Here is a 24,820-nt window from a genome sequence, read left to right as displayed (position 1 = left end):
TATGAATGGATGTGTACATTATCAAAGTAGACATATTTGTGCATAGACAAACAAAACCACAGAGAAACGTATGAATGAATTTGTACTTTATTAAAAGAGACATATTAATGCAAAGACAAACAAAACAAAACCACAGAGAAATGTATGAATGGATGTGTATATTGTTAAAATAGACATATAAATGCACAGACAAACAAAACCACAGAGGAACGTATGAATGTATGTGTACATTATCAAAATAAACATATTAATGCATAGACAAACAAAACCACAGAGAAATGTATGAATGGGTGTGTACATTATCAAAGTAGACATATTTGTGCATAGACAAACAAAACCACAGAGAAACGTATAAATGGATTTGTACATTATCAAAAAAGACATATCAAGTGTTTCATGCATAGACAAACAAAACAACAGAGAAACGTATGAATGGATGTGTACATTATCAAAATAGAAATACTAATACATAGATAAAGTAAAACATACAGACAGCGAGGATAAAACAAACATTTATAAACACTACCTTGGATCGGTCAGTAAAAGACGCCTGTGTGGTAAAGCATCCTCTTCGAGTGCAGGAGATCAAGGGTTCGATCATGCCCCAATATACAAAAACGTGAAAAATCACCAGAAGCACCATGCGTCTCAGCATCAAAAAAAATGAAACTGACCTTACTTCTCTAACACAATCTTTGCAGTGAGTTAGGTAGTCTGGTCAGGATCCATGCTGTTCGCTAACGGTTTCTCTAATTGCAGTAGGCTTTAAAAGCAAACAGCCTGAATCCAGACCAGACTGCGCGGATGCGCAGGCTGGTCTGGACCCATGCTGGTCGCAAAGCCACTATGTTGGTTTTCTCATGGCACGGCTCAAATACTTACAATCTACAATAAAATTGACGTTCAACGTAATCCCAGTTCTCGAAAGAAAGAATTATAATTCATGAAGAAACATACAAGAGATATAAATACAAAGCCCTTAAAACCTTTACTCAGTCATTTTGCAAAAGCCAGAGACAGAATGGAATGCAAAAAGAAAGGAATATGGAAACGAACAGACATAACAGCACAGTTCCCTTTGAGGCTATCTTACCCCTAACAATATAACGTTCTTTCGTAGTTTCGTAGGATATGCCAAAAAAATGAGCGGACACGTCCTTATCTAAAATATAATTACAAACAACAAGGCGTGCACTACATATCAGGTTTATCTAAGAGATGGCCTAAAAATATAATTTTTGAAAAGGTCGTCACCTAGTCTTGGAAGAGTTCAATTTCAATAAATTGGAATCGCTTTTTAGCCACCTTACCAGTGGTCAGTCTGTCCATACCGCGGGCACCGTCTATAAATATAATAAAACGTACATGTTATTGTAAAACCTACATGACCAACATCGTACTAACGTTTCATTTTGTAAAAACGACAATATCGTGTTATATAGTTACAGTTTGATGGGGAATGCGATCCTCTGCACAGTAAATCACAAACAAAAAAGATTTTCTTCAAAGTTTCTGAATTTCAATAGTTGTGTCATTAGTTGCGTAAAAAGTTCATTCTTATTACTTCATGTTTTTAGTTCGTAACATCTTGCTTTGACTACATTAATTTTTTGCTGTAGGAATATAGACGCATTATTAGCTCACATGTCACTTTGTGACAAGGTGAGCTTTTGTGATCGCGCAGCGTCCGTCGTCCGTGCGTCCGTCCGTGCGTAAACTTTTGCTTGTGACCACTCTAGAGGTCACATTTTTCATGGGATCTTTATGAAAATTAGACAGAATGTTCAACTTGAAGATATCTAGATCAAGTTCGAAACTGGGTCACGTGCGGTCCAAAACTAGGTCAGTAGGACTAAAAATAGAAAAACCTTGTGACTTCTCTAGAGGCCATATTTTTCAATGGATCTTCATGAAAATTGGTCAGAATGTTTACCTTTATGATACCTAAGTAAAGTTTGAAACTGGGTTATGTGCCATCAAAAACTAGGTCAGAAGGTCAAATAATACAAAAACCTTGTGACCTCTGTAGAGGCCATATTTTTCATGGGAACTATATGAAAGTTGGTCAGAATGTTCATCTTGATGATATCTAGGTCAAGTTTGAAACTTGGTCACGTGCGGTCCAAAACTAGGTCAGTAGGTCTAAAAAAACAATAACCTTGTGACCTCTCTAGAGGCCATACTTTTCAACGGATCTTCATGAAAATTGGTCAGAATGTTAACCTTGATGATATCTAGGTAAAATTTGAAACGGGATTATGTGCCCTCAAAAACTAGGTCAGTAGATCAAATAACATAAAAAACCTTGTGACCTCTCTAGAGGCCAAATTTTTCATGGGATCTGTATGAAAGTTGGTCTGAATGTTTATCTTGATGATATCTAGGTCAAGTTTGAAACTGGGTCAACTGCGGTTAAACACTAGGTCAGTAGGTCTAAAAATAGAAAAACCTTGTGACCTCTCTAGAAGCCATACTATTGAATAGGCCTTCATGAAAATTGGTCAGAATGTTCATCTTGAAGATATCTAGGTCAGTTTTAAAACTGGGTCACATGCCATCAATAACTAGGTCAGTAGGTCAAATAATACAAAAACCTTGTGACCTCTCTAGAGGCCATATTTTTCATGGGATCTGTATGAAAATTGGTCAGATTGTTCATCTTGGTGATATCTAGGTTAAGTTTGTAACTGGGTCAACTGTGGTCAAAAACTAGGTCAGTAGGTCTAAAAATAGAAAAACCTTGTGACCTCTCTAGAGGCCATACTTTTGAATGGATCTTCATGAAAATTGGTCAGAATGTTCACCTGGATGATATCTAGGTCAAGTTTGAAACTGGGTCACGTGTCGTCAATAACTAGGTCAGTAGGTCAAATAATATAAAAACCTTGTGACCTCTCTAGAGGCCATATTTTTCAATGGATCTTCATGAAAATTGATCAGAATTTTTATCTTGATGATATCTAGGTCAGGTTCAAAACTGGGTCACATGAGCTCAAAAACTAGGTCACTGTGTCAAATAATAGAAAAAGAAACGACGTCATACTCAGTTCAAAACTGGGTCATGTGGGGACAGGTGAGCGATTCAGGACCATCATGGTCCTCTTGTTATAATTATGCCTACATCGCGAATGCAAATCAGAAAATGTCCTGCGGTTTCCTCGTGAGTCTGAGTTTGGTTGGTCAGACTAAAATATGCTCTAATGCAACTTATCAGATGCTGGTGTTTAAGTCTGATCCCTTAAAACCTAGTTTCCAGAAAGGTTTTTATTGCATATGTACTTGAATTAACCCGCAGATGTGCAACTTCCTGTTCGATGTAACGAAATTGGAGATCGGGTCATTTACTAACTCGTAAGATAAGAATGTCAAAAACTGGCTCTTAGTTATCAATACCATGAGCACTGCTTAACACTACTTTAGATGCCTTATCTTGAAAACGAGATCTTTACTTAAAGTCTGCCGGCTGGACGAGAGGTATGAACTTTTATATAATTACGTTTTATTTTGTACATTTCCGCGGTCAGCGAACGCAAAAACTCTTTCTTCTATTGAATAATTTTAACAGTTTAAAAAGTATGTGAACAATCGCTGCCAAAATTATATTACGCTTCGTCACATTTAAGGTAGTTCTGCACGTTTGGATCGAAATTTTTTCTACAATGTAGAATTTGATTAAACTCTGATTTTTCAAAACTTCAGAATATACCTTGAAAATTCAGCAAATAAAAAAGATAGGGTCGTGTGCCTGATTTTTTGCTAGACTGATTTGAAAAATTTGGATCTCACGCAAAATTTCATAATGGGAGTCAATGGGAAAATTATAACTTTCATAACATTTTCGCGAAAAGAAATGTTTCTACAATGTAGATTTTGATGAAACTTCTCACAGTCCTAAATAAAGATATGGCCTATAATTTGGTTAAATAAAATGTATAGGTACGTGTGCTTATTTTTGAGATATTTGACCAAGATTAAAGTTAACCGGACATTTCACGCTAATTCTACGACATGTTTTGATTTTTTTAACGTGTCATATGTTTTAATATCATATTTTGACTTTAGAAATATAGCAAAAGTGCCGCTGTAATAAATTTACTCACAGGTTTCGATTAAATCATAAAATTAATTTCATTTCCGTACGCCAAATCCAGGCTTTATTCTACGTTTTCCGGATAAATGACGTTACGCCATCACTTCCGGTTTATCAAACGTGCAGAACTACCTTAACCGCCATTATTTTTTTTTCCTTTTAGCCAATAAACTGTATATTCATTATGCTACCTTCTACATTTATAAATGAAATTATATTTTCTTATACCTATTTGTTGAATATCCTCTATATTGACTTATTGTTCTTGATTAGTTCTAGACCTTAATTTGCCATACCTTGTCAATTCCTCGTACCTTATAATTCTTTTAACTGTATATGACATGTCATCCGTCGATCTTTTTTACATCTGCGTTCTGCATCCGTTATTCTGCTTTATTTGTTATTCTGATCAAAGAAATAATAAATACATCTTGGACTAATAGTAAAATCGTGTTCTTTTGAACAGTGCGGTGTACGTAGTCTATGACAGGTCAGTCTTGACAAAACGGACATGAGACATGTAGCTAACGAAAGAAGCATAATTCAAAATTTCATTTTTACACTTCTCTCTGGTAACTATGGAACTCCGTAGCTGCCTCTTTATGGTGGATTAACGTTTCATTACATATACATGTTTTGTACAATTAGTATACCCAGCATCTAAATTTGGTGATTTCATACCTGTACGAGCACCCGTTCGTTTTGTACATATTTATACGTTATTTTGAAAATCTGCTGAAGTTTGTCAGACGAATTTAATCTATTAACTTTAAGACTTCAAGCTGGATTCCGAACGGGTTCGGTTAAATTGTGTAGAAACTAGAGTGTTCTAAATGTTGAATCACACGGAGGCTTATTGAAAAAAAAGAATGACATCGTGCATATAATCCGTACAAATAGAAGATCGCAACATCTCTTTTGCTGAAGATTAGTTAAATTATTCCTCCATATGAAATCCTCGCAAAAAATAATAAAATTTGCTCTGTAGTGCGGTGTTCTGTATACACCATTTGTCCAAGCCCTGTGGTCCTTTTTTAACAAAAATGATTTTACAGGTATATGGTCATGTGGCTTCTATTACCAATCATATTTGTGGGCGGTGCCCTCGGAATGAACCCACTCACTATCACTAATCATTGGTATGGTGGGTTCGAGGGCGACTTCACAGCGACAGGAGAGGCTCATGGCTGGAAAGCTCACTTAGTTTTTGACCATCCTGTAAACAAATTGGAGGTGAGACATTCTCTTGCTATATAAACCGTCTTTATCATGTCCAACCACGTAACTGTAATAGATATTTTTATTGCAATGCTGAAATCATCTGGCCTACCAGAAAGTACAACAAAATTATATTTCTTATAAAACAAGTCGTTTATTGTTGTGGTCCATATTCATAATACTGGTAAAACATCTAATTATTCCATTTTTCCTTCCTTTTATAAAACCGTAATTTAGTGTAACTTACTGTAGTAAGATTTGTATTTCTATAATATCTCTATTGATTATTTGCTTTTAGGCCAGATAGTAGATAAAAAGAAAATGCTTTCTTGCATACCAGACGGGGATTTCTGGTATTTTTACCGGTGCTGGAAAAATCCATCTTACACCCCGGGGTGTAAGATGACTCTCGTGCTGTAAATGACGTACTACGAACTACATATATGTAGAAGATTTATGTAGTAATTCATATTTTATTTAAAAAACGGAATAAAAATTCAATACCTTGACAGTTCCTATTGGTTCCTGATAGTATATTTCTCGATTCAAATCACGTTATTTTATCAAAAATCCATAACGTTACGCTGCAACTGATAAAACAAAACCGGAACTAAACATTGTTATTTGTTTTGAAACGTCATGACGTCTTTCCTGTTTACGGACGTTGGTTTCCCGCGCTTTGTTTAAATACACTGCTCTAAGAAATAGTTCTAAAAAGAAAGCCTTTCGACTGATTTTATTTTCATTATTTTATCTTGATATCGGTATGCAAGAAAAAGATTCTGTCACTGGTTATAGGTGCAGATGGGAATATCCGGAATATCCGAAGAATATTCCTCCGGCCAATAATCGATAGCAGTCAGATTTTCTATATAGAAATAAGAAGGGCATGTACACATTTTACTTAATAATAAAATTACTAAAAATAAGAAACCTTAGGTGCAAACATATTACCAAAGTTCAACATTTGATTCATCACAAAGTTTTTTTTTATTAAATTTTATCTTAATTTTTGATTCGTTCTTCGCATGAAGTTTGATGCCATCATTTCGTCATTTTTTCCCTTCTTTGTTTCCATATAAAATGTGCAAAAATCTCATACATGCGTTTCTTCAAAGCATTTTTTTGTATAAAACCATTGATATGAAAGCTTAGGTGCAAGAACTTTCCTACTCTCATTGAATTTATCTTTTGAATGATATTTATTTCGTTTTTGTGAAATAAAAATTTGATTCGTTCTCAGACGGTTTATTTCCACTAATTTCGAAGAAAAATCAACTTCAGCGCGAAGTTGTTGTTGTAGCGTCATAAGCAGACGATATTATAGTAAGCCGCGTGAACATGCGGTATTGTGATCAAAAGGTTAAAGTAATGATTTAATCATTTAATGTAATTTTACTTCGCGAGTAAGTCATTTTGTGTTAATATCACAAATTAACAATATAAGATAAATATTGCATTTTAATATTTCGGTTCTAAAAAGAAAGAGATGCGCATTTCTTCTTATGTTGTTTTTCTCACCTTATTTCATATACATTTAAATATCAAGTGTCAATTATGCCAATTATGTCAATTAGACATTAAAAGAGATAGCTTTCCTATGGACCCTTGGATCACAAATGCAAACTGTCGTAAAAAAGTAAAATACACAGATAGCAATGTTCAGCCGATTTGTTACATTGTTTTTCGTTAAAATATACATTCTTCTTATATAAGAAACTGTATGAAAATAATTTCATATGAAAATATGGTTTTTATTGCTGATAGATATGGTCTATTGATATAAAAATAAATTGAATTATTATAAAATAACATGTTAAAAATGCTATGGTTCAGAAAATTACATATTAAACATTCATTTGATAAAAATGACTTCTTTTATTTCTAATGAAAAATCCCTTTTCCATAATTTGTAACTCCAGTGATAATTGAAGCTTGTTTAATTATCTTATGAAAAACCTTCCCTTTTATTACACTTGATATTGAAATAAACATCCAGGTGACAATACCCGGAGGCAGTAGATGTCGACATCGCAATATCGGTCACCTGTTACCAATATATGTTACCAATACCAAATAGCTGTTGTCTCCCCTGATATCGATTTTCTGCAATATCGGTCATGAGGTCAATTCTTCCTCATGGGTAACTGTTTAGGCGGTAACTCGGTAGGAGCCTCGTTACCGCCTAAACAGTTACCCTCGAGGCCGGATATTCCCATCTGCACCTACAACCAGTGAAAGAATCTTATATTATTTTTAAGTTTTTAATCCTGTTCACAAGAGGTAATGCAATATGCAACACCTCTTAGGCATTCCTACCCCCAACCCCTCATCTCAGCACCTGCTTAACCGGAACTCTAATATACAAATAATTTGAGTGGACTCCATTATCTTAAAGGGCACCCCATGTACATTTTAGACTCTTTATGAAATTGTGTGCCTGAACTTTGTAGAGCATTGACCTCTGCCAAAGGCATTTGCGCAATGTCAATACGCTTTTAAAAAACACTCAAATGACATTTGCTTATCTTGGTATCAATTTTTAAAGATTCAATAACCGCAGGTATATCTTCAGTCTTCTTGGCAGGCACAAAATGTACATGTCAAAAGTTTGTATATATTAATTTAAGTTACCTATGAACTGAATGCCAGATATGGAAACTAACGGTAGATAGTAAACAAATAGAGGACGAGAATATATTCTGTAAATTTCAATATGATATGTTTACTTCCTGAATGTCAGGTATGGAAACTAACAGTGGAGAGTCAAACAAATGGAGGACGAGAATTTATCCTGAGAGCCCTTCCAGAGTTTTCAGAGCTGAATTCTTCCACCACACTGAAATGCCATTTTGTTGCAAGACAAGATGGCGACGTTGTACCATACGGAATGTATTACATAGAGGGTATGTAACATAAATCTTGTGACACTAAATGATGGTGCAGACTTTCCGGTGATTCTATTTTCACGACCGGATTGTTATACTGATTCTATTCTTCAGAACATTTAAAAAAATAAATGCAAATTGCATAAATGTTAAAAAATGAGTTTCGGGTCATTTTGATATAATAAAATGTGTTCAACCTTTTTGATGTATATAGAGTAATACAAAAATGTACACAAGTTTACCCGGAAATGGAAAAGTTTTATGTCAAAGTTATAAATGACAGTTTTCTTTGAAATATGTTCCTTTTTAATCTGACTTCTTAGTTATAAACTTATTTAATGAATTATATTTGATTAGGTGGCGTTACAGGAAGCGGTGGCGGCTCCACAGGATCAGGTAGTGGATCCAACACCGGAGGAGGAACATCCGGGGGTGGGGGCTCAGCCACGCCAGGCACTCCATCAGGGGGAGGTAAATCTTTCAAAATATGTTATAAATATGCAATAAAATATCGTCGTTATTTTGCAGCGTTCGATGAAAGTCTGAGGTTCTACTACTAGGCAATGTTGGTGATTCTTCCTCTAGTATTTGGAAGAGACTGTGTCATCCAAAATGAGAAGTATAACCGAAATACAATTTTTATTTACTGAAATAAACATAGATTTTACATGAACTGTGGGCATGATTTGCACTACTGATGCAAAATGCAGAAAGCCTCTGTTTTGCACATATTCCTTCTGTAGACAAGCCGCTCTGTAGGCCTCCTTTTGGATCAATGAACGATGAAACTTGGCTCCATACAGGATACATATGTATCTGATGAGAGAATATCTTATGTCGCTGTTTGGCGCTATAATGTTATCTGGACACGCTGTACACCTTGGTTTGAAGAGTCAAAGTGGATAGTCTCTAAATGATTTGTGCTTAGCAGCACTATTCATTAAGCCCAGACTCTTCCTCATTCGTCCTCAAAGTCTTGTTTCCCGGTAAAGAGAGTAAGGATGGTACTGCTCAAGTTCTGTTTTAACTAGTCATGTACATGTCATGACCAAGGACCGAGAATACACTGTCAAAAACATCCCTTCCTCCATGCATGTAAAATAATGTGATCGTAAAATGGCGACATGCTTGGAAACGCCTGTTAAATCAAACGCTTGCCATATACGACGGGTAAATTAACATGTATACCCACATTTAAGAATATTTTTGCTGTATTAAGTGATTCATCATTTTTTAATGTATCCAATATAATTTCAAATAATTTCATTGTTTACATTTTAACAGGTGCGCGTTACTATACCCGTTCAACGGCATCATCATATAGATCATCACATACATATAATAGCCACAATTTTATCTATTAGAACGTTATATACTCGGTCCCTTACTTGCCGCAAGTTTTTTTACTGTTTGCTCTGGACACAAGTAAAGCTTCGTTTGCGTAAACATTTTTAAGAGTCAAAATCCGAAATCATTTTTATATTCCCTCTACACAGGTTCGCCAATGAAATATGATTACAACGAGGCCTTGAAGTTGTCTATCCTGTTCTACGATGCACAAAGATCTGGTAGACTTCCGTCAAACAACCCCATCCCGTGGCGCCAGGACTCCGCCGTCAATGACGGTGCCGATGGCCATGACCTTAGCGGGGGATGGTATGATGGTAAGTCTGATATTCATTTTTGTCTGGAACACCAAATCAAGTACGGATACATTGAACATACATTTTGGCTATATAATTGTAAATACTTCTAATAAATCGCTATATCATTATATGCTACCTCGCCTTATTCGCACATTATACAACTAATATGACAGGCGAAACTTCTTATTTCCCGAAAGTGGACTATCTACTTACATGCAATGTGGCGTTTTCAACAACAAATGTAGAGGCAATCATCTGCTAATATATCATTTATTTCAAAGCCGGTGACCACGTGAAATTCAATTTGCCAATGTCCTGGTCTACCTGGGTGTTGCTGTACGGTATGCTAGAGTTCCGGGATGGGTATGAAGCATCAGGACAGAAGGACATGGCATGCGATATGATCAGAACACCTCTGGATTATTTCCTGAAATGCTGGATTCCAAACCAGCAAACACTTTACGTACAGGTAAGGTAACTTTCATATACAGATCATAACTGAAATCTTTACGATAAATCTTACACGTCGGCAATCTCTCTTAAGCAAACGGTTTAGTAAAGGCTTGCTCTTTAAAAGGTCACCGATCCTGTCATCGATGTGAGTTCAATACATATACATGTAGATAGGTAACGATAAGACGATGTGCATGAACCGGAACGGTAGGTTAAAGATAAAAGTCATAAACTGAGCTCAAATGTAGTCTGCTCTGAGAAAATTCGAATTAGTGAATTGAAACTTTGAATGTAGATGGTGCTGAGACGATGTGCCGCCGCACAAACCCTAGCCACAAACCATAATCCACCGCCATGGATTGCCACCCCACCCCTCCTCAACATACACACAAAATACGTTCTTTGTTTTTTGTTGTTGTTTTTTTTATTTCTTCCTCTACCTGTCTTAAACGTCGGGTTAATATTGTCGCGCTTTGCGGAGATCTTATTATATTTTTCCTGCAAAACAGGATAATATTTTTTTCTTCTTGTTTAGCTTCACTTGTTTCTTTTTAGTTTGTTCATATTTATTGTATACATACACATACGCATATGTCACATTTATACGAGCAAACGAACAATAAATTTGTTACATACAAAAGCGTTTGGCCGAAAGATATTGGAATATTACTTGGGGCCATCTCCTTTCAATATTTAGGTTGGCGACGGTTATGCTGATCACGGGTTCTGGGGTCGACCAGAAGATATGCACATGGGACGTCCTGCGTACAAGGTGACCACCTCTTGCCACGGAAGTGACGTAGCTGGAGACACTGCCGCTGCAATGGCGGCCGGATATCTCGTGTTCAAGGACATGTGTGGAGGTTATTTATTCCCTTTTTCGTTTTACAAAGTTTGTTTCGTCACACAGAGGATAATTTTTATGGTTTCTAGTTTAATTGTTGATATTCGTCACCTCAGCGCTGAATAAATATCTGCTTCTTATGTCAATGCAGTCATCCACACAAGGCGCTGACGGTGCGATATGTTATAGATATAGTATGAGTTCCGATATACAATAAAATATTGTAAAATATCTGTATATATAAAAAACGGAATGTTAAAGAACCTAAAACAATACAAATTTGGACCTTAATGTGACTGCTATTGAAATTTTAAAATGCTCGGGTTTGTTATAAAAACGACCAAAGTACGGGCGAGTAATATGAAAGGTACTTTATACTCTTCAAGCTAAATATTGCAATTAAATGTTCAATTACTTTCAGATACCGGATTTGCTGACAGACTTCTTGGAGCGTCAAAGAGTTTGTACACGTTTGCTAAGAACAACAGAGGCAAGTACACCGACTGCGTCACACAGGCAAAAGATTTCTATGGGTAAAGATTTCATACATTATAAGTTTACTCTAAATATATATTAAATTTTAGGGGTGAAACTCTACCTGTACGATTTATAATATAAAAAAACAGACTTGTCGAAATTGAAGAAGAAATTGTTCGACGGTGAGTTTTAGAAAAACTAACTTAGTGTTATATACTTTTTTCTGTAAACATAAAAATGTTATCAAGCTGACATGAAAGCCTAAAACTAAACATCTTCTTTTAAGATCTACAGGCGAGGCTGATGAACTTGCTGTGGCCGGAGCATGGTTGTATAAAGCCACTAATGACCAGTCCTACCTAAATGATGCCAAGGGATTTTATCCTGCCGGTACCGCCTGGAGTTTCAATTGGAATGACGCCAATGTCGGTGCTGCTGTGAGTATAGAGAGCTCCAGATTTATATTATTTGTTTCAAAGTTTAGTACATTTTGTACTTTCATACGTTAGTAGTTGAAAGTAAACGTAAAATGAGTTCTATGAAGATATTTGGTAATTTCTAAGTATATTTACTTATAAATGCATTCGTGTAATCTCTACAATACACAGAAAAAGCTTATTGTGTTGGTCATAAACATAAAATAAACGGAAAGAATATTACAGTTTTATATCAAAGTTATAAAGTATATCTGTTAAGCTCGATATGGGAGAGCGCGGATCTACGGATCGCGGGGTCATAAATTCGATCCCTGGGCGAGGCGTAGCTTCTCCGTTACAATTTGATAAACTGCATTGTGAAATCATTCTCACTCCATCTCAAATTCTTGTTACTGCAGAGAACATGTTAGTACTGACAGAATTCGGAAACGCTGGCTAGGTTAACTGACCTCCGTTACGTAACTGAAATAAGACTGAAAAACGGCGGTAAGCCCAAAACAAACAAACTAACACATACAGGCACTGGTATATTATTTTTTATGTTTTATAGCTGTTACTATTTGTTTTTAAAGATTTGATTTTGTCATCCATCTATATCTGGAGACAAGTCCCTTTAAAGGTTTGCTGATTTTTTGTAGTTACTACTCTATGGCATTACAAAGGACGGAAAATACAAAACAGACATCGAGGGTTTGGTAAACTCATTTAAACCAGGTGGCAATGTTCAAAGTACACCTTTTGGATTGGCATGGCGTGACCAGTGGGGACCAAACAGACATGCTGGTAAGGTTGTATTCATATAAGCTAATTGCCATGATAGCAGGTGCAGAATTCATTTATTTTATTTAGTTGAAATCACATGTGACCATCAATGTATTTCAATAATAACTTTGTATGCAAATGGCGTCAGTACAAGATTAAAATGGAATTATCAAAATAAATACTACAAAAAAAACGTGAACTGTATTTCATAAAATAACTTGAGAGTAAAGCATTATCAATACAATTACATCGCACTAAAATGGTCTTAACTGAATTCGAAAGGTGTGTGTGTCGTTTTGGCACTCGCACCAATACGGCAAAACGAAACTAACATCGTGAGAAAACAAAACATAGAGCGCGACAAACGAAACATTTTATTTTGAGCTGGAGTGTGACATCAACAAAAATTTCATTTTGGCGCCATTAAAAATCGTTTTGGCGTGTTGTCGTGCCGATGAAAAAAAATGTTTCGTTGTCTCGCGTAGGCGCGTGCACCAGGACAACCCAACGAAATGTGCTACATGGCCGCGTCCACGCAAATGCGACATAACGAAATGTCCTAAATCAGCCACCATAGTTCGGAGTAGTCAAAGGATTATGAAGACAGTGTTTGTATACGTCGCCATGAATTACATTTCAGGAAATGTCGCTTTTGTTGCAACAATGGCAGCCAAATATGGTATTCAGCCTGACGGTTACAAAAAGTGGGCCATGTCTCAAATTAACTACCTTCTCGGAGACAACAAACTACATATCAGCTATGAAATTGGTTTTGGTAGCAACTACCCTAAACGGCCCCACCATAGAGGAAGGTAAGAGCTGTAATTTAGCCATTAGCGTACTTGAGTAATTAAGCCAAAGCATACAATTAGCAAAACCGGCAAACTGAAGGGGCAAATGATACCTGCAATTGTTCAGATATGCGGATCCGTAAGCAAAGGGAACATAAAAAGTTAATATTTTTTTCTCGGAATTAATTACAAAATTTACATATACAAAATTCTTGGTAATTTGTATTGAAATAAATCCTATCTTCCTCTCATTCACTGGTCATTTGACACAGGCATGCAGGGTTGTTGGGATATGGATTTGAATGGAGTCAACCAAGCACTCAACATCGGGTCATTTTCTCACTTGCGGATTATTTTGACGCTTTAGGGGCCTTACTATGACTAACAAGAGCAGAGCTTACCGAAAATACCCCGGGATTAAAATGTTAGCTATAGTGTAACTTAAAATAAGTTTCTGTATTTGTAAAATATATCTATCTAAAGGTGAATAAAATTAAGTCACATTTTAGTAGTTTGATAATACATGTGTATATATATGTCTTGTAACTTTTGCAGCTCATGTGCCCCAGGATGGTGCGCACAAGGTGACCAGGCCAACCCAAACATTCTGAAAGGTGGTTTGGTAGGAGGCCCAGATCAATGGGACAATTATGACGACAAAAGAGATGATTATGTGAAAAACGAAGTCGCATGTGACTACAACGCTGGCTTCCAGTCGGCCCTAGCCGGTATGTACCGTATGACAATGGTTAAACATCAGTCTTCTCAATAATACATTTAACTCGTGCTTTTAGTAGTTTAGTAAGTGCAGTATCAAATGGCGCTTTATGAGAGACAGATATTGATGTCCTCTACCCTGATTCAAGCTTATTCGCCAGCTTCTGCATACGGAAATGAAAATTATTTTACGAATTAATGACAACCTGTGAGTAGATTTATTCAATCATCATTACCGTGAAGCTATAGATAAAATATCACATCAAACCGTCTGACACGTTAGCTAATTCCAAGTAGTGTCTTAAAATTAGTTTAGGGCAGTCGATACAAGCATATTTTGGAGAGACAGAACGCTGCGACCATATTGTCTGCAGTTGTTCGCAATTTGGATAATCTAAATTTATAATGTCACTCGTAATAATGTATGATCTTTCCTGATACAGGTCTGGTACATTTTGCTCACAACAATGACCTCCCAGCTGCACCAGGTGCTAAGTGTTAACTTTCTTATGTTGTAGAAGACTTGGAAATACACATGTTGAAATCTATGCCGTGTTTTTTTTTTGTATTTAAATCTAATTATTGCAGGCTACAAAATCCAAGTAATTTTGATGGATGATTTTTCACTTCCCAAACCATCCCGCCCATTTCACTACTCTTTACCGACTTTTAAAGCATCCCGTCTTTCCACGACAGTTTCTCTTTATTGCGGGCCTACTAAGCCATCTGTGCTTGATGTGCTCTGTGCTTCCGGGACATCTATCTTCACCTTTCGACTGGCCATTAAATATTTTGAAGGTTACAAATCACTACATTTTTTCATACTATTATTAAGTTAATGATCAACAGGATTTTTAGCATCGAGTACACGGAAAGTAGAGACGTCACGCTCGATATATTGAATGTAACTCAAGAAGAAAGACATGCAAAATGTCTTGAAACTTGGCATACGTTCAAAATATGCTAATATTAACTACAGTAAACACCAGAACTCTGAATCATTTTATTTAAATCATTTGGCGATCTCCGCCCATTTCTGAAGTTACAAAAGTAGGCAATCAATTATCACATTTTTAAAAAGCGTGAATTTCATAGCGTAAATATTCTGTCAAACGCAAGACTGTATATGATATTTCTTTTGCGAAAATTCTATATCTGGTTTGCCTGTCTTGAGCTGAAAGAAAAGGGGGTTGGTAATGAATGCACACAGACAGACTGTAATTTCAAATGATATTTCGTGATATGTTGACGAATACAGAAATGAGTTTTTCTTGTTCTAAAAGCCGTACTTCAAACATTATCATTTATTTGTCTTATCGTGAACAAAACGTTCCCTAAATTTTTGTATGTAAGTTGTTATATCAGATTATTGAAACTAAAGACATTTGTTCTGTTTGATTATTATAGTGCACATGTTCCATTATTTTACTCTTTTTTTTTTTTCATAAAGTTATGCCCTTTTTCCGAGTTGGCATTTTTGTAACGTTTTTGTATGTGCGCAGGTATCTCAGTAACCGCAAGTTGAATGGATTAAAATATAACACATTTGTTCACTTTGATGATATAATATGTAATGAACAGGCTTCATAAGCTTTGCTTTGTCTCAAAGTTATGCCGCTTCATCAACTTCACAATTTTTATTATTTTATATGTATGTATGTTTGTTCCACTGACCACTTTTAAATTGAAACTTCACAACTTCACACACACGTAATGTGCATAGGTTCCATGACTCTGCTGTGCTTTTTATGCCCCCACCTCTTTGAAGAAGTGGGGATATATTGCTTAACACACATAAGTCGGTCGGTGCGTCTGTCGGTACCACCCAATAACATGAAAACCACTTGATCCAAATCAATCTTGACAGCATGGTTGGGTTATGAATAAGATTACCCTTATTAATTTTTTGGTTAGTAAGTCAAAGGTCACAGTCGCAGGCGCCGGGATCTTCCGCTAAATAACTTTAGAATCACTTGACCCAAAACCTTTAAACTTGGAAAGCGTGACTGGACTTATAAAGTAGATGGCCCTTATTGTGTTTGGGGTCAGTAGGTCAAAGGTCAATGTCACAGGGGGCTAAACCTTGAAAACAACTTCCGCCCAATAACCTGAGAACCGCGTGACTCAGAACCTTCAAACTTGACAGCATGAATGGGTTATGAAGTAGAAGCCCTCTATTTTTTTTTTTTTTGGTGGGGGGGGGGGAGCAATAAGTCAAAGGTCAAGGTCATAGGGACCTAAACATTGTAAACGGTTACCCCTAAATAACTTGTGAACCACTTGACCCATAATCTTCAAACTGTCTGTACGCCGTATATAGCAACCACTAAATATTCTACCTATCGCTCAACGTACTTATGACAGACATTAAACTATCCCCTTTACAGATATCGTTCAACGAAGATGTTTCTTTCGGCAGTAAGTCTAAACCGAAAGCATCCAAAGAGCTATCCAAACCGGTGTACACTTATTATCCAAACCGTAACATTAACGTTCTACTACACTCCACGTTTTGTATCCGTTTAAATATTTAGGTACTTTGTACCTATCACAGATTATGCATGTTTATACTAGAATATAATCACACCCATTAAGTCTAAAAAAATCTTTTTTAGAAACAATAATTTGGTATCATAATTTGATAAAGACGAAACAAAATTACCATAGCAGATGATCCTAATGTAATTTTAGAACTGCATGGAGTCGTCCACTAATTCCGTCAGGAGAGCATAGCATTTAGCTATAAAAGGACCGAACACAAAACATAACTATGAAGTAACTGGTCATCACCGCTTTTGAAAACAAAAATTAGAAACTTCTTCAATTACAAATGGAAAATTTCCATGACAACCTTACGATTATATAAATTATACACCTCCAAAAATCGGGTTTTGACATACCTTGTCGCAGAATTATCCTTAGATTAGACCTGATTTAGCAGGAGTAATTCTTCCGTAATATCTTGACTGAGTTTATCGAAGTCTTCAACATGACTGCACACACTAGCAAATCTGATTAACTGAGATATATGTTTTTCATAAGAAAGCAGTGCAGCAAGGGAAACACCATTAAAACTCCGACGAAACAGACACGAAGACAAATATCAAAGCAGCTGAGTCCCTGTGGGGTTTTAGAATTGCATACCGTGGTGTGTTCCACCTGGTCCGTCAGACACAACCAAATCAAATGAAATCAAATCAATATATCTTTATTGTGGGAATCATACAACAAACATAACAGACATAAGTTATACATTGTATAGCTTTTGACCGTTTTAAATACACATATAATATTACACAATATACATCAAATATCACAGTTAGAAAACTAAAAAGCATCATGAAAGATAATGATTAAGTTATGGGTTTTGAGAATAAAAAATAAGGTAAGTTAAAAAACAATTTATAAGCAAGTATATGCGCAAGAAAGACAGTGTTAATGTCAAAAGTAGAAAACGGGCTTAAAATAATGTATATGTAGTTTGCTATCTGAGAAAATAAATGAAGCAGAGACAAAATTAAAAACAAAGTTAAGTCTCATGTTCATTCTAAAAATTAAATTCAGGCTCAGAAAAAAAGATTAATTAGCATAATGAAAAAATAGCTCTCTCTGTTACGTGCACCAATTAACTCTTAGTCTGCTAAATTTCAAAAAAATTCAATGCAGTATACTTAAGGCTGCTTACAGCACCATTCCAAGGGGAGCAAGAAAGGACTATAAGCCCTATTGGAGTGATGAGTTGGAGAATCTACAGGCAAAGTTATCAGAAGTCAGGGGGGAAGCAGAAAACAATCCCTCACAAGAAAGTAACCTCTCTCTTCAGCAAGCCAAGGCCAAATTCCTCAGGCACAAACGGGAAACACAGAGGAAGAGCTGGAGAAACAAAAGAGCCTCGCTCAACCTGGAGAGAGATGGCCAAAAGCTGTGGAGACTGACGAGACAGCTGAACGATGAAGAAACAGGAGAGGCTCAGTAACTTTGGGAGAGAATGGTGAACTGTTGACGGGTAAACAAGCGGCAAACACTTTTGCCTCTAATTACAGAGATGTTTCCAACATCCCCATCAACAGGGAACGGCAAAGGGAAGCCCGAAGAGAAAAAAGGGAAAGGCAGACAAGCCAAGTAACACCAGAATGCATGAAGCAGAATCTTAAACTGCATGAGCTACAGACAGCTCTTAGGCAGTTGAAGACAAAGAAGTCTCCTGGACCAGATGGAGTCACAAATGAAGTGCTGACCCATCTAGGCACTGCAGCAAATTGCAAACTCCTGGAAATTTACAACTACAGCTGGACACAAGGACTGCTTCCACAGATATGGAAAGAGGCAGTCATGATCCCCATCTACAAGAAAGGGAAGGATCCAAAGAAGGCTGCAAGCTATCTAACCAGCTGTGCTGGAAAGACCATGGAGAGGATTGTGAATGCACGCCTAAAGTGGTACATGGAGACTAACAACCTATTCGCAACGCAACAAGCTGACTTCAGACAATTCCGCTCCACTGAGGACCATACCACTTATCTATCGAAAGGGATAGAGGACGCCTTCCAAGAGCAGAAAGTCGTGCTTACAGCATGGATTGATCTGCAGGGGGCGTTTAACAAAGTCTGGACTGATGGACTCCTCGTCAAGCTGATGAGGACTGGAGTAGGAGGTCACATGCTGAGGTGGATTAAGTCATACCTCCACAACAGGAGAGCAAGAGTCAGTTTAGAACATACCAACAGTAGGAAGTTCCTGTTGCGTCATGGTGTCCCACAAGGTGGAGTCTTATTCCCTACACTCTTCTTTTCATCAATGATCTGGTGTCTGAACTACCGAATGGAGTTAAGGCTGCTCTCTACGCTGACGATCTGGTGTTATAGTGTAAGGAAAAACATGCCACTACAGCCACATACAGGATGCAAGAAGCCATCAACAAGCTTTCAGCTTGGGCTGAAGATTGGTGTATATCGATCAATACAGAGAAATCGTCCACCACACTATTCTCCCTGTCGTCAAAGCAGAGGGCGGGTAGAATCAAGATGAGAAATACTTCGCTGATTGAAGCAGACGAGGCAAAATACCTCGGAGTGACCTTTGACAAACAGCTAACCTGGAAGCCCCACATTAGTCAAGCAGAAGGGAAAGCCCGTAGGAAGCTTGCCATGATGCACAAACTTGCTGGAACAACGTGGGGAGCAAATGAGCAAATACATGTACTCAAGACAGTATATCAGGGAACAGTGAGACCCCATTTAGAGTATAGCTCAACTGCCTGGTCCACTACAGCCAAAACTAACTAACAGGCTTTAGACAAGGTTCAGAACCAAGCATTGCGGATCATGGCAGGTGCTACAAAGTCTACACCAATCTCCTTCATGGAGAAGCTAACAGGCACACAGCCGTTACAAGACAGAAGACATGCAAAGGTTCTTCTTCAAGCAGAGAGGTTCAGGTCTTTTCAAGACCATCCCATGAAGCCACAGGAAAACACTGCAGCAACTGAAGCACTCAAGAAGGTCGTCTCGATGGTTGAAGACTCGGCAGGAGAAAGCTCCTCATTCGTCTTTCTCACAGATGCACTGTCTGTCATGGAAGCTCTGATCAACAGTAAAGCTCCGCAGCTAGCCAGGAGAATGCAGAGCCTGAGTATAACCTTCAAAGTAGCACTTCAGTGGATTCCATCCCATTATGGACTTGCAGCAGTGCTTTCCTGTGGCTGCATGTAGTGTTTCTCTCTTGTCAGATGGGTATTGAATGAAAACTCCTGCTCCTCCATCTTTGACGGCACATGTGGCTGATCCGTCTGTATAGACATGAGTTCATGATTCCGGAGGATAGTCTTCATTGATCATAGAAGTGTGAGGCTCTTCCGAATGCCTTTATCCCTTGCTTCCCGCGGTCAAGAGGCAAACAAACTGGCTAAGCTAGGAGCTCAGTCAGAACAACCAACAGAACCTGTGAGTTACAAGGTCATCAAGGCACTAACGAGACTAAGGATGGAGGAAGATGCTTTTCATCTCCTTGATCGGTCTGAACAAGTGATGATGGTCAGGCTCCGCTCAGGGCACAACAAGCTCAACGCTCACGTGTACAAGAAATACAGAGGCATGACCAGGAGCGAGCTACGACTTGGCCGATAGATACCTCAATCCACCAGAAACTGTATGGAGACATTGAGGATCTGCGGGAAAAAAACACAAGTTTCATCGAGGCTACTGGTCTGACAATGTAGTCACGAACAAAAAGAAGGAGAAGAAGATTAATTAGCATAAATGAAAAAATAGCTCTCTCTGTTACGTGCACCAATTAACCCTTAGTCTGCTAAATTTCTAAAATGGATTATTCCATAGTGAATCTACGCCTATTTCTTTAACCCCATTAACAAAGAAATCAGTAAAATATCACCGACCTGGTATTGTTCATTCACTAAATAGGTATGTCCTTTTTTAAACTGTACCTTTGGTTTTTAATGGTTTCACTGTATACAAGAAATAATTGTTGATACAGATGCCTGAATGTTTATTGTCTTCCGTTTAATAAAGGTTTGACCGTTCAGAAGTTATTGGTTACAGAATTCAGAGCAGAGCCTTGTGGAACGCCATGTGCTATAGTTACCTTATTGGAATTGTCATCCTCAGAATCAGTTATGTGTTCTAGGTTAATAGCATACTGTACAGCTTGTAGATATAGGCCATCATTTTTTTAACAGTGGGCAGACAAAAGACTTTGTCCGATGTATTGAAAAGGTACGCGTGGGAAAAGCTTTTTAAAAAGGTCTACCTTCATTCCATATATTCTTGAGGTTAACTGGTCTAATACGGTCTGTTTCTGCTGAATTTTGTCTGTTTTCTTTTAAGTTATTTTAATGTTTTCCGTAATGTCAGGTAAAGGTTTCACCTTTCATAAGTTGCAGAGATATGCTATTGCAATATAGAGCCCCAGGTTTAAATGCTTATGTCAGGTTTGAGAACAAGACGATTTTTTTTCAGATGCACGATTGTTGGTAAATGATTAACACTCTTATCGAGCTGACAGAAATGAGAAAGTTGGTGGGGCAGCAACCTATCTTAGATCAGGTACAGTCGAAAACAGAAAATCTAAGATAGAATTCCAAAATATTGAATCTATTCGTATTGAGGTTATTTCAATAAAAAGCTTTTGGTAGGTGCTTATATGCTCACTTCTATGTTTGATAATATTTCTTCCAATTAAGCTGTAAGAATACAGCATTGGAACAAGCAATTTATAAAAACGTATCTTACAAAATGCATTTCACAAGTAAACAACTGTGGAAAACTTGGGAAATCTAGAAACTGGCCTTAAAAGAAAGTGAGTAAATAAATATTTGTTTGATAGATATGTAGGGGGATGCAAAAACAATTTAATACATACAAAATAGAAAACGAGATTCCTCCCCTTTCAGTCAGTGCTTTAGCAACTGGCTATAAGCTATAGCTCTAAATCATCATCCAAGTTCGTTTGAGTTTTCCTTTTATTTCTATGTGACCGCATCACACAAATATTCTGGACGTGTAAAAAATAGTCCCATATTTGTTTTGTTTTTATAATCTTGGTATTGTGTGAGTGTGTGAGCAACTGAGGACTACTGTTCTCAACGACAAAAACAAGCAGCAACTGATTCTAGAATAATTGTGAACTTTATACATGTATTCACATTTAAAATATTCGGAATCACTTCGCTCTAAGTTTAGGGTCAGAAGTAGGGTTTAGGGTTAGGATTGAAACTGGCACCACGCTGGGACAAACTTAGTTTTACATAGAGTTGTATAGTGCCTTGAATCACAATGCACAGAGCTTAGATATTTGGCATGTAACATTGTCCAGTGAACAGCTATCAACATTGTTCAAATCATGACCGGTCTATGCACAATGAAATGTTGATTTTTCGTGGGTATCGGTTGAAATATCACTCAATAAGCACTGGCCATCATTCCTTTCAGGGCTTTGATTTCTAGTGTTACGGTCCTGTAAGAGAGACAGGGTTGGCGCTCCCAAACTGCACAGACAAGTAGATTCCCCATGGTCGTGGCCCCAGCCCATGACCTCGAAATTGAGATTCTTACATGTACTGTAAGTCAATGATCACTAACAAAATCTCAAATGTAGATACTTTCACTCATTGTACATGTAAATCTAAATAAGTTATATTGTCAACTTTAAGTTTTGTTACTGCGTGCTATTTTCATTGTGAAAATATGGCAAACATTCTTTCACGTGGAAACTGGTATGCATGGTCTCACACTGCGTCCTGCGTTATCTTAATCCGCTAGTAGTAGATGGATAGTTATCTGTAAAGACGGTGGCGAAGGTATTGCAATTCTGTTGGCCGCCGTATTTGTCTCCGCATAGTAGTTGCTCGCCGTACAATAAACGATAACATGGGTGCTGTAGAATGTTGACATCGGATACGGAGGATTTAATTGGTGTTTTTATACTATTTTGGAAGTAATTTATTGTTTTAAGGAGGTAGGTTACCTTGTTACAAGAGTAAATTCAAATTAGTTGAACCGCAGCATTATTTTGTAGTTCGTGTTATATGAAGTTTTAACGGCTAAAATCTCATTTTCGTTTGTCTCTGTCTCTTCGAATTCAATTTTTATCCAGGTTTGAAGATCATGACCCTCCAAAGGTATTTCATATTGAAAGAAGAAGGAAAATACGGATATTTAACACTTTTCAGTGTATTTTAGTTTCATTGATATCCGTAGAAGTCTGCATAATTGATAATTTTACTAGTATGCACGTTAGCTTTCTAATATAAGCTTAAAATGTATATGTCGCGGGGCTCGTGTTTCCATGGTAACGCATTTTCATTCATTTTTAAACAACTATGTATAAAAATATGGGTTTTCGACGGCTTCAGCGCCATTCTGTTAATGACCAACATGGAATATTTGGGTAATATTATTAGCAAAATACCAAGCACTTTACATGGTGCCCTTTTTTTCTTAAAGTTTAAAGTAACCATGGCAACAGATATGTTTAAAATAGCTTATATCTTGCTTTTTGTCGTAATTTCTTATAAAAAGATATTGAATAAGATTATCTTTCTAGTTAATGTAGCTTTAAAACATATTATTTCTAACGTAAGTTATATTTTCGTGTTATTTGCATTTATTCAAACAAACTTCACAGCTTAGAATACTTACAGAAGTACCCCTCGTCCGGTATTTTTCATGGAAAAATCGTTCAGCATGCTGCTATTATTCTCATAGATATTGTTGAAATGAAAATAAAAAGCCGAAGCTGTGTTTCTTAAATAGACCAGTGTCAACGCTTTGGAATTTTACATTTAGAAACATAGGTCACGGGCTTCGTTTCCATGGTAACATCAATTCAGTTGAAGAAACCACAATTTTCAACTGAAATTTGAACAATTTAAGATCTTAGTTTTAGTATATAAGTAACAAATTATCAACGGAACCTGAAAAATAGGTATTACAAATCAAACTGCTAGATTTTTTATTTGAAAATGGCCGTAACAAGTAACCTTTCACCCTACTATATCCCAAATAACATTGGTTACCATCATCCATTTTCTTACATTCCGCATAACATTTCAATATAACTACATAAAAGAGGCAAAATATTGATTATTATTCACAGCAAAAGACTCATAAAAAATATTTCAGCAAATAATAGTTATTTGAAAATAGTTAAAATAAAGAAAATGCACAGAATTACGTACTTTCAAGATAAAAGCTATTAATTTTGCGCGGTAACTGACACGTAACGTCATGGCGTCAATGACGTCATTTTAAGGCAACATTGTTTTGAAGCGTTTCTGCGGCAATTTAATAATTATTTCTGCATTATTCAACCATAAAGCATCAGATCGAAAACAGCTTCATGATTTGTTTTAAGAAGAATGAATAAACAAACACATTTAGTTTGTCGTAAACGTCGTCGTAAATCGTCACGTTAGCTTCCGGTTGGACATGCGCACATACAAATATGAAGGTAACCTACCTCCTTAAATGGATTATTTTGTGAAATAGGATTGACCTGATAAGATTCTGCAAAAAGGTGCGACTGTTATGCATCATTTAAATTTTGCTTCGTTAATATGTTTTTCCTGTTTCTTTCTGCAAGCGGGTGGGGTAAACTAAAAAAGAATTTTGGTATTTGTTCGAATGTATTAAGAGCATGATTTAATTGAAAGAATGAATGGACGATGAATTAATTAACGTTTTTTTTTTAAATTTCAATTTGTTAAGGGCAATATCTTGTAATAGTCCATATGGCGAAAGAACAAAATAATTAAAGGAGTTAAAAAAGTTATGGAAGTGGCTATTCCTACGGTCCCGTAAGAAATTATAGCCTCACAGGCTATTCCTACGGCTCTCCCATAAGAATTGTGAAATAGCCCACAGGTGTCTACTGGTTGAGGACCACCAAATCCGGACGACCACCAAACCGAACAGTTTCATAGCTGCTAAATGTTGCTGTATATTTAGCAATCTTTTATAAGTCAAACACACATTTGATTTT

At 36.8% G+C, this 24,820-nt stretch overlaps 2 protein-coding genes across 2 annotated transcripts in view; both read left to right on the top strand.

Moving 5' to 3' along the window:
* LOC123526777 (uncharacterized) overlaps positions 1-14,871 on the top strand; it is a 34,180-nt gene extending 19,309 nt beyond the window's left edge. The window contains exons 15-27 of the mRNA XM_053522589.1: positions 474-591; positions 5,146-5,323; positions 8,052-8,214; positions 8,554-8,667; positions 9,693-9,860; positions 10,124-10,311; positions 10,993-11,158; positions 11,561-11,672; positions 11,903-12,053; positions 12,692-12,836; positions 13,456-13,627; positions 14,162-14,334; positions 14,767-14,871. Of these exons, the coding sequence (XP_053378564.1) occupies positions 474-591; positions 5,146-5,323; positions 8,052-8,214; positions 8,554-8,667; positions 9,693-9,860; positions 10,124-10,311; positions 10,993-11,158; positions 11,561-11,672; positions 11,903-12,053; positions 12,692-12,836; positions 13,456-13,627; positions 14,162-14,334; positions 14,767-14,825 (1,907 nt within the window). The 3' untranslated portion in view covers positions 14,826-14,871. The remainder of the gene's footprint in view (positions 1-473; positions 592-5,145; positions 5,324-8,051; positions 8,215-8,553; positions 8,668-9,692; positions 9,861-10,123; positions 10,312-10,992; positions 11,159-11,560; positions 11,673-11,902; positions 12,054-12,691; positions 12,837-13,455; positions 13,628-14,161; positions 14,335-14,766) is intronic.
* Positions 14,872-24,302: 9,431 nt separating this feature from the next.
* Positions 24,303-24,820, top strand: part of LOC123527280 (anoctamin-7-like) — a 95,334-nt gene continuing 94,816 nt past the window's right edge. Inside the window, exon 1 of the mRNA XM_053523271.1 lies at positions 24,303-24,355. The gene's annotated coding sequence lies outside the window, so the exon portion shown is untranslated. The remainder of the gene's footprint in view (positions 24,356-24,820) is intronic.

The sequence above is a fragment of the Mercenaria mercenaria genome, chromosome 14, assembly GCF_021730395.1.
Source record: "Mercenaria mercenaria strain notata chromosome 14, MADL_Memer_1, whole genome shotgun sequence".
NCBI lineage: Eukaryota > Metazoa > Mollusca > Bivalvia > Venerida > Veneridae > Mercenaria > Mercenaria mercenaria.
This window is presented reverse-complemented; position numbering and strand designations above follow the sequence as displayed.